Source organism: Fusarium phalaenopsidis (genome assembly GCF_050370095.1).
Source record: "Fusarium phalaenopsidis strain FUZ10S chromosome Unknown contig_32288, whole genome shotgun sequence".
NCBI classification, from domain to species: domain Eukaryota; kingdom Fungi; phylum Ascomycota; class Sordariomycetes; order Hypocreales; family Nectriaceae; genus Fusarium; species Fusarium phalaenopsidis.
In genome coordinates, this window is record NW_028145412.1 from 498,874 (window position 1) to 514,909 (window position 16,036).

Genomic DNA, 16,036 nt, shown 5'->3' on the forward strand with positions numbered 1-16,036 from the left:
CCCATCAAATCGACAGTCTGAAAGGACAACACAATAACACAGGCATCTACCAGGAATTCGGAGAGCTTGCAATGGGTTGCCCTTTATAGGCGATTTCCTCTTTAGGTAGGTAAACGGGAAGACACGTGGATATGTACCAGGCATATGATGATAAAAACAAGCTTATTTCAACAACCCCATGGCTCTATTTAGAAGGTGCCCAATTGGGCTTCTATGGATTAAGTCGTATGGCCTGTCTCCTGGGATCTGCAGAGTCTCCCATGTCTCGAAACTGCTTATCGGCAGTGAATTTCCTTGTGGTTGTGGCCCAGGACAACCGCGCAGTCTACAACCAATGTCAGTGATTCTCCTGAGCAAGGATGAAATCCTGTGAGGATGGTCAATACTTACGTCCTCGGAAAATGTCACCACGGTTGTTGGTGAAGTATGCGCAGGGTCCAACGTGCGTTTCCTCCGTGTTCATCCTGGTGCATCCTTCATGGACATAGTCTGTACCACAAATCAGAGTTGAAGGCGCATTACTTCGCCCAAAGGGGGCCGACTTACCGCCTCGAATCCAGTACCAGTTGTTGTTGGCGGTCCAGACTCCGTTACGATCCTGAGTCCAGGCGGATGACACGTTGGTCAGGGCAAAGAGGGCGGTGGCGACGGAAATGAAGCGCATCTTGAAAGTCTTGATGTTGACAAGTGATGATTGAGAGAGAACTGATCTGTTGATTCTGCTGAAGCTACATGAATGAAGAGCATCGAGGAGCATCCTTATATATTTCCTGTAGATCCACAGAAAACGTTTCATCACCAGCGACAATGATTGTACTCCGGAAATTAGGACTTTCATCAAAGTGCAAGCTTGGACCAGAATCGTGACACAAAGTTTATTGACTGATTACTTGCCAAGATCGAAACTAACTTGATCAAGTCAAGTTGTTCTTGGTTTGTGGGACTATGCGCTCTGCCATTGGCTTGATCGGACTTGTGCATGCAGCAACACAACCTCGGACTGTCTTTTAACTCAGTCCGAGGTCCTGTTCCTGCATTTTGCAGTCATGAAACAGGGCGACTCCTAGACTCAGCTGTTGCCAGCAAGTCGGTGTAAGAAAACTTTGCCCAGACTTGAGAATGCAGCTATCCTCGTCCTCGTCCTTGCGGTCTTTGATGCCCTTGGATCTTTGGTCAGTCATCCTGGCTACTGCAGCTGGCCTCGAACCACCAGCTGCACGGGCTGAGAAAATCTGCTGACAGGGGCGCTTGTGCTTTATGGCGACATGACTTGGATCATGTCCTCAGATAGCATCTCGGAACTGGGCAGTATTTGTTTTCTAGTTATGACCTCGTGCGATTGGCTCTGCTTGCATTCTGTTAATATACCTAGTTGACCAATTGTCTGCAGGGTGAGATAGTAGTTTGGACCTGACAGCTGGACCCCTATTTGGGATGCATCATCCAAACTGCCACCGGCCTTCGGCTCAAGGACCGACATCCGAGATTCAAGTCAATAAGGATCTTCGGGAGCTCGGTAGAGTCCGTTTCAGGGGTTTTGCCGACTAGCGCGACCGTCAGCTTACATCCCAACTTGGTGACATTATGCAGACCGTGCCGCCGATCCAAAATTAACGGGCCGCCCTAAATGAACGGCTCGGATAACCAGCTCGGACCCCTAGCCAATGATCATGGACAAGATTTATTAGACCTTGGCCCCCCGAATCTGAGTAAGATTCCACTTTCAACTTCAAATTCATCAGTTCAATATGGAGGAGACCAAGAAACCTAACGGCACTGATCCCGCAGCTGGAGTCGCTCTTGAGGGAGCACCTGAGCAAAACGAAAAGACTCAGCCCAAGTCTGCTTCATCGCCGCCAATCCTATGCTTAGGAGCACCTCGCACCGGGACGGCCTCCCTAATGAAGGCCCTGCAGATCCTGGGATATCCCAACGTGCATCACGGATGGGACGCCTGTGAAGAATACGATCTCCAATGGCAATGGCCCATCTTCGATAGGGCCAACGACGCGACCTTTCCAAACCTCCCGACATACCGGGGCACGCCCTTTTCGAGAGATGAATGGGATGAGGTCTTTGGCCGGTACGATGCCGTGTCCGACATTGCCTCTCACTACGCCGAATCTCTGATCCCTGCCTACCCAGACGCCAAGGTCATTCTAGTGGAGCGCGACATTGAAAAGTGGTACAACAGCATGGTCCCCGTTGTCAAGGACTCGACAAATCCCAGACACAGGGCCTTTGTGACCAAGGTCTCTTATTACACCGGCTACACCAGCGGCCCCGTCTGCTTCCGGATGCAGCAGGGCTGGACGAGGTCCGAGTCAAACAACGATGTTGTCAAGAACCTCAAGGCGGCATATGTCAGGCACTACAAGTACGTGCGGGAGGCGGTTCCGAACGAGCGGCTCCTCGACTTTAAGCTCACCGATGGATGGGAACCGCTATGTCGTTTCTTGGGAAAAGAAGTTCCCGACGTACCTTTTCCACATGTTAACGACGCTGCAGAGTACAAGGCGAGGGGTAAGAGGGTGCGCAATAAGATTCTCAAGGTGGCGGCACGCAAGTTTTTCTGCCCATGTCTTGGCTAGACGCTGAGAGTGATGTTCTGGAACTATAGATTCTCGTTGTTGTTTATACCTAGTCTGTCATTTAACTCCTACGAGTTTAATCTTTGTATATATCTTCTAAGTTCTGCAAAGTCTCCCACATCTTGTCCCGTCAAACTCCAGTCTGGATCATTGAGCAGTGACTGATATTGGTCAAATGAGTCTCCCAGAGGCAAGTCCTCAAGCTCGCCATTTAAATCGACAGAGTGAAGCCATTGATCTGACATGTCCCATACGGGAGGATACCAAGAAGGATATTCATGTGGAGGGTGAGCATTGTGAACGGCGCTTGTGTCAGATCCTTGGTGCTCTGAAGTCGATACAGTAGTTGTCTGATTGGTGGATGTGGGTGTGTTGGCCTCATGAGATTTCAGAGCAGCCGAAAGATGATCTCGCACGCTCTGGACTTCTTGAAATCTCTGTCTTGCAAAGGTATTTCCATGCTCAGCCATGTAATGCAACATGTCCATTGCGTCTTTCAGGCCCGGAGTAGGGTTGAGTCTCTGGCTTGGCTCACAAGCTGAATCAAAGATCATGGTGAGAAGCATGATGAAAGCTGCCGAGAAGACGGCGTCGCAGTCAAAGAAGCCGAATATGGCTGGGTCAAATTAGTTACAATTCTCCATAGAATATGCCACTTACGAAGTATCCCCTTTCTCTTTAGAGCAATTATAACCTCGAGGAGTCGCCTTGCAGCCTCTAAGCAGGTCTTGGAAAGTGTGTCGAGTGAGCCACCCTCGAGCTCGTTGCAGGGTTGGCCGCTCAAGATTAGTTGTGCAGCGTGAAGCATGAGAGGGCGAATAGTTAACAGCGTGGCCTGTATCGTCAGCCTAATTCACGCAAATAATGAGTACCCGTACCTGATAGAGCATGAGATGTAATGATGCAGACGTCCTGAGTGCGAGTTCCGAGTTTCCGCAAAGACTTAGGGATTGTTCTGATGGGATCTCTTTTGCAATATCGGCCAAACTCTTGATGATCTGTTGAGCGTGGGAGACAAAGTCTTGCTCCTTCTTGAACTTGGTGCCATACAAGACTACTGAGGTCAGGCTTGAATTCAAGCTAGGCAACGACTTACTTGTTATCACCTGCCCAGTCACCTGTGCAATCTTGATATTTGTGCGAATGGAAGCGCCAGTTGGAAATCCCGGGGCTTCAGAAGGTAGGGGCATGCTTATGGCGCTGTCAATGATCCCTGAAGGCTTTCCATTTGCTGCGGCTAGGCGCCTGACTTGTTAGCGATGTCTTTTTTAAATGATCTAGCTTACCTCTCTTGCATGTATATCGTCCACCAAAGTCGGTTGATCTGTGCCTTTTCTGACCTTAGAAGGTTCCGTTCAGAATCCTTCTGATGATAGCCGTGTAAAATAGCTAGTCGGAGAGCAGTGTTTATCTAGTAAAGTTAGTCGAAGTCGATGAGTAATTGATGTACTCGCATAAAGATAGGCCTCTTCTTTGCGGTTCGCCATTTGAAGGTACATGGCCATGAGAGCGTTGACCTCAACTGCCAGCCTCCCAAGCCTATACTGGGCGCTTGCAGTAGGTAAATGCGTCTCCACAAATTCAAAGAACGCAGTTCCTGGTAAATCTTCTCCCTCCTCACCATTACCAGCCCGGAAGATTTGCCCAATGGCTAGAACAAGAAGAACCTGCATATACCATAGTTCATGAATCTGAGGATCATCCATGTTCTCGTACAGCCACCCAATGCGATCAGTCAGGCCTCGAAGGTCATAATGACACTGCGTCTGTCCGATGTAGAAGCTGACGGTCTCGAGTAGTCGAAAGGCTTCTTCTTCACTGGGTAGGTGTGGAATAGCTTGAGTAGAAGCTCTAAAAGGTGAAGGATAACTTATCGTAGGCTGTACAGGATTTGGGGATATGGGGATTGTCCTGGCACTTGATGGACCGGAATTAGTCAGTACTTCATGAACCTTTCTCCCGAATTCGTTACTAGAACTCAAGGAAGATTCGGCAGCGATGGTTGGGGCATGATGGTGGGATCTCGACTCTAAATTTGGTGTTCGAGTCTGTGTCTCTGGAATGCAGTGTTGTTCATTTGAACCATTGGGGACCTGTGATGTGCTGCTCCTCGGGGTGGTTGATTGACCATGGGCCATTGATATGTCTGCGTCCAAGACAGGGCTTCCTAGGCTGAGTCTAGGTGTTGGTGATCCAGAATTTAGCAGACCCGAAGACTCTGACCTAGGTCTCGTCCCTTGACTCATGTAAGTAGGATTCGATGGGGCTGGAATCGTCAAATTACCATTGTTGGAGAGCGGCTCTGTACCCTCACTTTCATATCTTGCAAGCCGACTTTCGAGTTCCGCAATCTTGCTGATGAAAATGTTAGAGAGATCGATAACAGCAAGGTAACCCATACGTCACCGAGTATATCCGCCGCGGACCAAGTGGACTGATTGAGCATGACAGTCCTCGCTTTGAGCAATACTGACACGGCGCGGTACCAGAGCATTTGACCTTTTTGGAGCGGCATGTCTGGCAACTGAGCTGTTAGGCATCTAGAATTGCTGGTATATGACAGGACAATACTGACGCAATTACAACCGTACTCTTTTGGGCGGGATTCCTTGACCGCTTTGAAGGGTTTGCAGCACGTCTTGGCGAAGCCGACATTGTGTGGAGTAGCCGAAGAATTCGATAAAGCCTAGTGGAGTGTAATGTCTGCTATAAGTTCTGAAAGGTCAGGTTACGTGTTTTCTGGGCTCCGAGGCATTGGCAGTGCAAGAAATGTGGTCAAGATTGAGTTCGGAGGGGGCCCCCGAGGCTTTTATCTCACAGGCGGGGCGGACAAATGACTCGTTGGTGAATAGCTTGATTACAAAATTGGGACTTGTAGATAAGATCGCCCCCCTGTTACGCTATCACAGACGCACTGGGGGTATGGCTCTGACAGCTCTCTGTCCTCCGCCGGCTATCAAAGACAGATCTTGCTGAACAAGCATGAACCGAGCACCCAGAGTATTGATGAACCACTCATGAAGTGTGGGGTTATCGTAGACGCCTGCAACTCCAAAGATCTTGTTGTGCTTTCGGCATACTTGGCTGACCTTTTCCATTGAAGTTCTGTATTCCTTGCTGTCCCAGTTGCCACCAACTCCCAGGTCAATACTCAGGTCAAATGATCCAACTAGAAGGACGTCGACGCCTTCAACTGCTGCGATTTCTTCAGAGTTGTTGACTGCATTTTTACTCTCGATCATTGCAAAGACTGTTGATCCCGAGTTGTTGCCAAACTCGATTGCTTCGTTTAGAGGTGTTGGCCGCATGTTGAAGAGAGGCATGGCTCCTGTCATTGAGCGGCATCCATGAGGGGGGTATTTGGAGATTTTCACAGCTGCCTTTGCTTCATCTGCCGTGGGTTAGCTGTTGTCTAGTCGGAGACTGGCAATGTTCTTACCTGCGCTTTCAATGTGAGGAAATATCACACCCATAGCACCTCCATCAAGCACCCGTTGAACGAAACCATTGCCACACTGATGAGGGACTCTGACGAATGGGGTAATGCCTGCGAGATGGCCGACATTGCAGAGATTGCTTGCCTCAGCAAGCGTCAACCAGGCATGTTCGAGATCGATAAAGAGAGAGTCGAAACCGGCATGTCGAGCCGTTTGAACGATCTGAGGACTCGTCGATAATTTTATGCCGAATGACTTGCAGACTTCTTTGCGGGTGACGCATCTAAGGAGGCTGTTGGTGTACTGAGTCGAAGCCATGGTTGAGCACTTTGGGGAGGTGAGATGACCAGTTGGCGATATGGACAGTTATTGAGCTGCCTTTTGTCTCAGAGGTTTATATCATCTCTATCGGACGCCATCTCCGATGTAAAAGCAAGCTTCTCTTCCTTCTAAGATCGAAATGTTGAGATCCATGCGGGGTTGCTGTGGCTTCGGAGATGGCGACCGAGGCTTGGTGGAACCATCTACAGGACGTTTGAGGCAGTTGAACGTTCATATAGCCTTCTAGGCAGTTGTCTCTCACCCTTAATTCAACTCCCATGTATAAATCATGCATGAAAGGATAATAGGCATACTGCGCGCTGTGCTACGCTGTGTTATCATGATGTGTACAACAGGGTAGCTAGCCAACGGACCCCTTGAATGTTATCGGCACGGAAATAGCTGTTTGTCACAAAATAATTATTTTAGGGCTTATTTCGAGGCACTTTAATGTTCGTACTTCTCGAACAACAGAGTAGAATGGTTACTGTCTCCTTTCTCCCCGAGTTGCTGCTCCTTTACCCAAGCCATTCTCAGTCATTATTTTATACAATACCACCTCTTCGACCATGGGAACTATTTGATGATTATCACTTTCTCTGACGCTCGCCTCTTGAAGCTACCTGTAGAACGAAGCAGACTTCCCCAGTGGTTGACAATATGACTGGGGAGAAGCTGAACTGCAGCGAGGGAAGGGAACAAGCGGCAGATGGGCTTGCGTGATTTTCACCGCGTGACTTTTGGCCTCTCGTTGGTGTTGGTTGCGTATTCGAAGACGGCATATGTTGTTCCCGGCTAGACAGGCCCAAGCCCCCTTGTTAAAACCAGGATCACTACCCTCGTGTCGGAATCCTCGGTGTCGCCCATTGTAACCCTTGTACGGTGACTTGAGCTTGACAAACAACAAGGGGGGCATGTCTACCGTGGCATCGCGAGACCCGGACATTCAAACTCCTCCACTTTTCCACTTTTAACCGAGATCCTACAGTAAAACAAAACGTGGGAAACATGCACGAAACAAGGAAAAGCTCCGCAATGGAGCAGAGTTGACATTTGTTTTCTCTTTCCCCAGTCTTGATGCCTCTTTTCCCCTGACTAGCCACCACCCGCCTTGAAGATGGGTCTTCTGGCTTAGTTATCCCATCAAGGGCCGGGCTTCAACGATATCAAAAATACAATATCAACACATCATAGCATCATATCCCAATTAACACAGTGTCCCTGCCTTGAAGATAACAGGTAAAAAGAACAAGAAGAAGAAGAAGAATGACTGAAAACTACATAGATTACAAGATTGATGCGTCTATACAAATACATTACTGTGTTGGTATTTCACGGTGGCTAGTTCCCCCAATAGCTCCCTGTTTCCTCCGCCTTGTCGGTGTTCGTCTGAGTTTTTCTTGTTCGATAACCATTACCGCACCAGGGACGAACTCGACGCCCCGGTTTCTGCTGTTATGCCGAGTGTGAAGCCTGCGGTGGTTGTTGAGGTTGTCCCTCCGGTTGAACTGGCCTCTGCCGCAGAACTCGCATGAGAAACGGTTCGGGCCCTCGCCGTGATAACTGCACAGTCTATTAGTGATAATGAGGGTCACAACGCGTCTAATAACTTACGATTGCTTGTGTCTCTTGAGGTGCTCTTTACGCCGAAACGCTTTGTTGCAACCTGGATAGTCACAACTGCTCCAGACCGGATCCGCAGGGGCACAGTCGGGCTTGACGGGTCGTTTTCTGGTTCTTCGGGTCTGAGCATGCTGAAGCTCAGCTGTCTTGCGCTGAATCTCGTTCACCACCATCTGCCGGGGTCGAGTTTGCTTGGGTGAAGTCGAGTCATGGCCATGATAGGAGTCGTGGACATAATAGGGAGCCTCTGACTGGTGGTCAATGTTGAGAACCTCGCCATTGCTCTGTGGGTAGGAGGTCGGGCTGTCGCTAGCGCAGGACCAGGGTGAATAGATCTCAGTCGCTTCGACACCCGAAGACATCTGGGTGGGTGTCATTATGAAGGAGGTAGCGCTAATGACAGCCCCAGGAGAGATTGGAAACCCAGGACTGGATGGCGTCATCGAATCCATAGAGCCGTTATGTTCCATGTCTATCTCTCTGTAGTGCAAACCGACGAGCTCCTGCTTCATGGGCGTGTTTGGGGGGCAGTCAGGAAAAGGGATATGCTCCGGCTTCGTCTCGACGACAGCGTCAAGCATAAAGTCGCCCGCAGTAGAACGAGGAGCCGCATCAACGCCGTGAGAGATATTGTAAGATCCGTCAGGTTCCAAAGCCGATAACTCATATGGCGATGAGAATCGAGATGTAGGAGTGAAAGGGTCGTAAGAAGAGGAGGCAGAAGAGAAACTTGAGGTGTAAGGGTATGACATGGACTGACTGGGGAAGCTGTCCATATCAAATGGGAAGTATGGCTCGAATGGATGAGCCATTGTGAAGGGAGATGTTTTGGCTTTGATGAAAGAAGTAAAGTATTATGAATCCTCCAAGACAAACAAGTTGATGAGAAGCAAGAATGTTCAGGATACGTCCCAAGAGGAGTGGAGGGAATCTGATAAAACCACTGCGCACATGACTCTTGTCGAGAATGCATCGACGGGCTTACCTTGAAGATATAGCGTCAGATGGAATGAGTGCTGAGGAGACCGAGACATCCAACTCGTAAATCCACTCCTGACAGATTGAAAAATGATGGTATCATTCAAAGGGAGCGAGATAGAGACATATGATCTGCCAGTGGGTTGATGGCCTGCAGACGTTGAGCTCTCGCCTCTCGTCACCGGAGAGGTGGTGTCAAACCCGTAACTTGGTCCAACAGTGGGCCTAGAATCACCATTTGAAAAAGAAATGGGTAGCGTTATCCGGTATGCTTGCCATTCTAGACAACTCCCGATCTGTGGACAGTGGCTCGGCAGGCACCGCGGTTGCGGGTTTTGATACCACCTCTCCGGTGAGCAGAGTGAGAGTTTAACAAACCACCCGGTAGTCTTGGAGTGGAATACGGTCGATTAAGCAGGGAAGTTTAAGTTCTCCACTGTGGGCTAGTTGGTGCTCGAATAACCTGATGTTTTGGATGGATTGATGTCAAGATACGTCAAGCTAGACCAGAGCAAGAAGCTTGATCTTGGCCCTGCATGAACTGGGGTGGTTAGATCTGACGCGAACCTCTCCTATCTTCTCCCCGGGCTTATTAATACGCTAGGGCAATGAGAGAACCTATCAAGATGTATCTCCGCGGGCGTCTGTAAGGGGGAAGTGAGAATGGGTGTTGTGCAAGTGGATGCTACATGGTTCTGTCCCCGGCCCGCCCTCGGCTGCACCCGAAGGAATGTGACATGAACTCGAAACAGATGTCGAAACGAAATTGCAGACTAAAACATGTGGCCATATGACGAGGCCATTTCGCTAACGGCATCCGAGACTCGTTAGTTCGGCGTCGGGACCATAACAGGGTTGGCCCGTGTTGAGGGTTATGCCTCGCTTTAAAAGGGGGCTGGGAAGAGGCATATCCAACTTTATATAGGCAGGGGTTTCTCCCGTTCGAATCAGAGTCTCGTGTCTCTTTACCTTGACGTTACTCCAGCTTGCGGGCTAGGTATCTAGAGTTCGTCTGAACACTGTCTTCCCCACCAGCCAGCCACGAGACGAAGGGAAAGATACTGAACTAACGCAGGGGAAGATCAAAAGAGTTATAACCGCTGCTTCTTTATAGGTAAGGAATTAGAAGACCTTCCCCCCTCTGATTCGTCGTTCAAGGTTACCTCCCTGCCTGTTACCACCCTCCAGGCCCGACCGGCTGGATCCGGCTGAGCCGGGTTGAAGATGGCATGTCAGAGAGATTGTTTCCCTCTCAAGGTAGTTCGGTGGTTGGGCAGAGCTCGTTTTCATCTCAACTCGGACGTTCATCCAGAGTTTGGACACAGGATGCCACGTGGATTATCAAACTACTGCACGGCCCCCCCTTTCAGGTTGGCTACAGCCAGGGGTCAGACCTTCTCGCATGCCAAAGCCAACCAATTCTGGTATAGCTTTCAGACTGTGATGTACTTGTTACGAATTGGGTTGACAGGTCTCGGATGGACTACCTTCCACACTTGCTGGGGGACGGCAGTTGACAATCTTCTTCCTTAGCCTATCACCCTACTCCGAAAAGTGATTACTACCTTCTACCCCCACGGAGGCCTGAGGAGACTCCGCCTGAGGAGACTCCACGAGGTATCTTATTCGGCTAGAGATGAAGCTTGGCACGACCCCCCTTGTCCAAATCTGTTGCCACGTTTTGCCTGACAGCGAAGGGCTCAGGACCGCTGAACCTACCCTCGTACCGACGAACCGCATGCTTATTTTTCAATGACGTCTCCGTCATACACAAGATCAAAGACCACACTAACCAACATATAGCAGCATTAAATCCCAATGCTGTAAAACACCCGTACATGAACAAAATATTTGAGAAATATCTGGCCATGCCATCAAGAGAAATTTCTAATCGATGCTGAACTCATCGCCCGTCACTCGCAAAATGGCGACCTGGTGGCAGCAGAACTGTCGTTAAGCCGCTTCGACAAAAGCGAAAGATACCTTTCAAAAGGTACTACATGAAAGTCAGGCTATATCCTTTGCCACAAGAGCGCATAGTGCAGAGGCTTGTTCAAAACTGAGAGCTCTCGCTCAGCTGAGCAGCACAACTGCCCAAGGCCCTCAAGAGGTTAGCACATGTGCTTACGAAACTTGATTAATACAAAGAAGCAATTAAACTTCAAGAACGTAATTTGGGTTGGTCGGGGGCTGTGGTTTTGGGAGACTTGAGCATCTACATGATGAAAGATATTGCTAGTTACACAGGTTACAGGGTGACTTGTCCACGGAAAGGAAGTCTTAGAGAGATCTTATTAGCTGCACGAGAGTTCTTTGGTTGAGAGCAGACGCCTATGTTTCATATCAAGGATAAGTTCACTGCCTTAGTATCTGAACAAGGAAGACACTTGAAAGGTGTGTAAGTAGAGAGGATTTAATCAAGGTAGAGCATAGATCTCTTTTACTTCTCCCCTTCTTCAGCCGAATAGTTCATTCCAAAGCTAGAAGTGAATGCCTCTATCAAGGGTTATTCCTCCACACCCAAGAACTTTGTGATGTTTCTGACGGCCTGAGTATCACCATCCACGCTATCAGAAAGCTCCTTGTCTACCCATCCTTCAGTCCACCCACCGGCAAAGTCGATGAGCCAGATATCGTTCTCTTGATCGACGACGACATTAGACGCCTTGCCGTCACCCCAAACCACACCAAGCTCATGTAACCTATCTACCGTCTCGCGTATCTGATCTGACCACTTCTTCTTCAGCTCCTTTGGTACAGCTGAAATATCCATATCCCGTAGAGTGCTGCCGTAAGAACTTGGTTGAACCCAATCGCGTAATAGACCGATGATATCTCTTGAATCCGCAAATGTGAGATATCCTTGGAGGTGAGGGACGCGGATATTCACAGCAGGGCCGCTGCAAGCATTCCATATTTTCTGCATGGCGACCAGCTCCCGTTCAAGGCTTGGGTTTTCGAGCCCTTGGCCGTGAGCCTTACAGAGCATGGTTTGGGGCCCAACACGAGCTTTGCATACGGTGCCATAACTGCTGACAAGAACTTCTTGGACATGTACGTCCCTAGACGAGTATCGGGGTATCGTTTCCATGGCCTGGAATTCTGTCACAACCGCAGGGTTTGGCCCAGTATTGGGGACGGAAACCGACTCCTCTGGATCGATAGGAAATATGGTGGCTTTTCCGCCGACGGTTTGGAGACGATAGTCGAGAGTTTCAGGGTAGAGAAGCGAATGCAAATTCTGGCTGGATAAGGTGGTGTTCAAGGGCGCAACATGCGAGAAAGGAATTCGTCCGAGATCCAGAATAACATCGTAGATTTGATCAGTGATGGCATCGTACTCTTCGTCGTCAGCAAGGATGGCCTCATTCACGATACGGATCATTCGATCCTCGAGGTTCTCTTCGGTTAGATTAGGGCTTGCAAGGAGGGACAGAGTGATTCGTCTGCGATTGTACTCAAATGTGACGTCGGCGGATTCATGGTCACCACCGTTCATGCCAATGATTCCAAGCTCGACACATTCTGTTGGGGCATCCATGGTCAAACTGAGGGTCGATGCTTTAGGAGCTAAGTTGGTAACGATGAATTGATGCTTGCTTTATGCTGGACCTATATAGTGTTCTAAAGGACCATGCCTGAATAACGGGGTTGAGGTTGTCTCATAAATCAGGCACCGAAGCAACGAGGTAATTTTTACAAGTAGGTGGCGAGCAGACGCTTATATACTTCTAGTCAACCCAATCAACTCCTTTCCATTAGTTGCTCTTCTCCCTCGCAAGAAGTTCCTTTCGCAGTTGAGCTAGGGCCTCCAAGATCGTCGCCTGTCGGACCTGGTCCCGATCGCCCGGGAAATGAAACGGGCCCAGTCCTCGGGCCTGTTCGGAGCTGGCGATGCCGATAAACACCATGCCCACCGGCTTGCCGTCTTGCGAGTCCGGCCCCGCAACACCCGTCGTGCCGATACCCCATGTCGTCGGCGTGTCTGTGCTGGTTGCGGTCCGCGCACCAGCCGCCATCTGCTGAGCCACGTCTTCGTGAATGACGCCGTGCTGGGCGATGAGGTCTCCATCCACCTTGAGGAGATGCTGCTTGAGAGGTGTCGCATAAGAGACGATGCCGCCTCGGAAAACGGAGCTTGCTCCAGACACAGAGGTGATTGTTGCCATGATTCCTCCGCCGGTCAACGATTCAGCTACACCGACTGTCTCTCCGGCTTTCTTGAGGAGACGGATCACGTCCGCGGCGACATCGCGGACGGTCTCGGAGGTTCGCTCGACGTACTTGGGCTCGACTGCCATGGTTGAAAAGAGATGAAGTGGAGGGTTGTGTCGAAGGATTGTGCTGACGGTGGAGATCCGATATTTGAGCATTTTTGACTCGATCAGGCAGCAGGCTGTCGGTTGCCTTGCTGTCCGCCTTGTGATTTAGTGCATTTGATGGGCCAGCGTGGTACCAGCTGACTCACTTGCAGTGAAGACCCTTGTTCGCTGGCAAGCCACGATAAGAAGGGGCTGAGGTCTAGAGCTGTTCGGCGTGCGATTGGCAAATATATACGGTCTAAATTTGTTTCTTAAGGCAACCTTTTGCCTACCATCTCACTGCATGAGGCTGTCGCCCTGTTTGTTGCGTGATAATGTAGATATATTCTGTAGGAAATGCCCAATTTTGTCGATTGCTGGAGCACGACATCTTGACTGCTTGACCGCCATGTCCAACGTTTGCTTGCAATGTCGCTATTACCCCAAAGATCCGACACATACCTTTTGTTGCAAAGATTGCGCTAGAGACGCTGCCAACAATGCCCCAAGCCTGATTGAGATTCCAAGTCACCATGTCATGTACCTCAACGGTACGTCCCTACCTCTGGCTGTGTATTCTCAAGCTCAGCAATTGTAGCCGCTTCCGCCTTTTATGAAGGTTGGAACGGAACCCCGCCACCTATTCGGACCATCTACCTAGTCACCTGGACCCGAGAGTCTCGTAATGAGTTTGAGGCGTACCGGTATGACTCTTCCAAGTAAGCGTGTGCCACATCTAATTTGAGCATAGGGACCAAGTCGAGAGCCGCGGAAACTTTATCGCTATGGGCAAGTACGCAGGCAACGAGCGGAAACGGTTCCGTGGTGCCGAGAGAGCTTGCACTATTGGTGAGGATGGCAACGTCACAATGTGCTACAACGGTGATTGTAAGGTTTGCGAGGCGCTTCGTGAAGGATTCAGGCCATATCTGGATCTCAAACGACGTACTGGATAGTAAGTGATGCTGATATCATTCCTTCAGCGACTGACCTGAATAGCCACGGCACCAGGCTGGGTCCTGGCCTCTATTCGACCTACGACACGTCCAAGTAAGCGCATAATCCAGATATTCATGTTGTCGCTCACCTAAATAGGGCTGCAAAATATGCCATCAACAAAATTCCCTCCGATGTCCATGCGTTGATGCTCTGTCGAGTCGTGCTAGGGAATTCGTACGTCACAGAGCACGAGATGCCTTATCTCCAACAGCCTCCACACGGATATGACTCGGTTAGTTTGTTATGAGTAAAGAGTTCACTGCTAACAGGTGCAGGTTTACGCGAGGCCTGGACCGTACAGTCAGTTCAATACTGATGAACGTGTTGTCTACACATCACGAGCCATGCGACCGGCGTATCTGATCATCTACTAGGCCTGGCCTAATCTTGAAACATGATTGTACGAATGAGGATAGGATGTTCATTTATACTCACATGGAGATGGTTTTGAGAAGGGAATGCATGGACATTTATGAAATGCCAACGCAGGAGCTGAGTTGTCTTTTGTTCAAGCTTCGATGGCAACACCAGACTACGGTCTTGTACGGCATTGCTACATTGGATTCTAATGCCGGAATCAATCAATAACTGTTCTAATACTCTGGTTGACGGCCTCTTTGGAGATGTAATTGATCAAGAATAGGAAAATGAAGGGAATACATCAAACTCATAAGTTCATCTAGACCAACTCCACGTCCTCTTCCCTGACACCCTCCTTCGCAAACGGCGTTGTGATATCTTTGAGGCCTGTTACCCTGTCTGCAAAAAAGAAAATTCCGACACGCTTCCAGCAGCGTCTTCCATTGTTGGTCTCTGAACGGGCTACTGCAAGCCCTGTGTACTGCCACACCGTTCTTCCATTGTCATAGTCGCCGTGCTTATGGTTCCCAGAAGTCTGATATGAGTATTCTCTCCCGGCTCCCATATACCACGCTTCCTTCAACAACAAGATCATGTAAATATCACCGGGAAGGGAACACCCAGGAGTCATGCTGACATCATCATGCACATATACCATGGCCATCTTTGGATCCCAGGCGGATTCTCCCAAATCATGACGCCCAAATGGCAAGATTAGAAGAGTCTTGTCGTCCCACTGAAGTGTAGCTGGTATCTTTCGTGTTCTGAGTGTAATCGACAGACCTTGGAAGTCATGGAAGAGAACATCCGGGTCTCTCCAAGGCCAGAAGCCAAGCTTGGGATGGTTGAATGATACTACTTGCATGTCGCAGCTGTGTGTACATCTCCATGGTGATCTGGATGCTCACGGCGTCTCGTTCTGAGAGAGGATCCGGAGTTCGAGGAACAGAGAACCAAGACCAGGAAGGGATATAATCCGGCCTACTCTTCCACTCTTTCCGACAAAGCTCTCTTGTTTCCGGAGTGTGATCAATGGACCACAATAGTTGTAGGTCGGCAAACTCTTTCCACATACCAGCGAGATAGGTAAGTTTCGTCTTGTTCTGTATGGCCTTGGCCACCCCAGCAAAGGCTATGACTCGATCTTTCTCGAACGTGAGGTCTCTTAGCCGGTATTCTTGAACCAGGCCATACCACTGACCGTTGAATGTTTCAAACTGGTCAACACCATGGAGGATAGTCTCAAAACCCGAGAATATCGAGTAAAAGTCCTGCTTTGATCGGGATACATTGACTAGCTGTCCAAGTAGTTCGTCCTTGACCCCTTCGCAACACTCCCAGAGTAATCGAGGGCCTCCATAGTAAACGTTTCGCGGACAGAGGATTCGTTCTTGGAATACCCACCCCCGAGAAAGTAGAGGCCAGA

The 16,036-nt window shown here is 49.5% G+C and overlaps 7 protein-coding genes across 7 annotated transcripts; 2 read left to right on the plus strand and 5 right to left on the minus strand.

The window, feature by feature from the left end:
• Window positions 1-275: 275 nt before the first annotated feature.
• LRP88_03717 (uncharacterized protein) lies at window positions 276-664 on the minus strand (the record flags this gene model as incomplete). Its single annotated transcript, XM_083240327.1, has 3 exons — window positions 276-325; window positions 391-489; window positions 547-664. The coding sequence occupies 3 exons, from the start codon at window positions 662-664 to the stop codon at window positions 276-278; spliced, it is 267 nt and encodes an 88-aa protein (XP_083103617.1).
• A 1,084-nt stretch (window positions 665-1,748) lies between these two features.
• On the plus strand, window positions 1,749-2,591 carry LRP88_03718 (P-loop containing nucleoside triphosphate hydrolase protein; the record flags this gene model as incomplete). Its single annotated transcript, XM_083240328.1, has 1 exon — window positions 1,749-2,591. The coding sequence occupies one exon, from the start codon at window positions 1,749-1,751 to the stop codon at window positions 2,589-2,591; it is 843 nt and encodes a 280-aa protein (XP_083103618.1).
• Window positions 2,592-5,494: 2,903 nt separating this feature from the next.
• On the minus strand, window positions 5,495-6,346 carry LRP88_03719 (HpcH/HpaI aldolase family protein; the record flags this gene model as incomplete). The annotated part of the gene is made up of 2 exons (XM_083240329.1): window positions 5,495-5,982; window positions 6,031-6,346. 2 exons carry the CDS (start codon window positions 6,344-6,346, stop codon window positions 5,495-5,497), a joined length of 804 nt encoding a protein of 267 aa, XP_083103619.1.
• Window positions 6,347-7,665: 1,319 nt separating this feature from the next.
• On the minus strand, window positions 7,666-8,784 carry LRP88_03720 (uncharacterized protein; the record flags this gene model as incomplete). The annotated part of the gene is made up of 2 exons (XM_083240330.1): window positions 7,666-7,912; window positions 7,964-8,784. The coding sequence occupies 2 exons, from the start codon at window positions 8,782-8,784 to the stop codon at window positions 7,666-7,668; spliced, it is 1,068 nt and encodes a 355-aa protein (XP_083103620.1).
• Window positions 8,785-11,456: 2,672 nt separating this feature from the next.
• LRP88_03721 (uncharacterized protein) lies at window positions 11,457-12,491 on the minus strand (the record flags this gene model as incomplete). The annotated part of the gene is made up of 1 exon (XM_083240331.1): window positions 11,457-12,491. One exon carries the CDS (start codon window positions 12,489-12,491, stop codon window positions 11,457-11,459), a length of 1,035 nt encoding a protein of 344 aa, XP_083103621.1.
• A 217-nt stretch (window positions 12,492-12,708) lies between these two features.
• On the minus strand, window positions 12,709-13,251 carry LRP88_03722 (CinA family protein; the record flags this gene model as incomplete). Its single annotated transcript, XM_083240332.1, has 1 exon — window positions 12,709-13,251. The coding sequence occupies one exon, from the start codon at window positions 13,249-13,251 to the stop codon at window positions 12,709-12,711; it is 543 nt and encodes a 180-aa protein (XP_083103622.1).
• A 538-nt stretch (window positions 13,252-13,789) lies between these two features.
• Window positions 13,790-14,624, plus strand: LRP88_03723 (uncharacterized protein; the record flags this gene model as incomplete). Its single annotated transcript, XM_083240333.1, has 4 exons — window positions 13,790-13,802; window positions 13,850-13,955; window positions 14,003-14,144; window positions 14,526-14,624. The coding sequence occupies 4 exons, from the start codon at window positions 13,790-13,792 to the stop codon at window positions 14,622-14,624; spliced, it is 360 nt and encodes a 119-aa protein (XP_083103623.1).
• Between the last annotated feature and the right edge of the window lie 1,412 nt (window positions 14,625-16,036).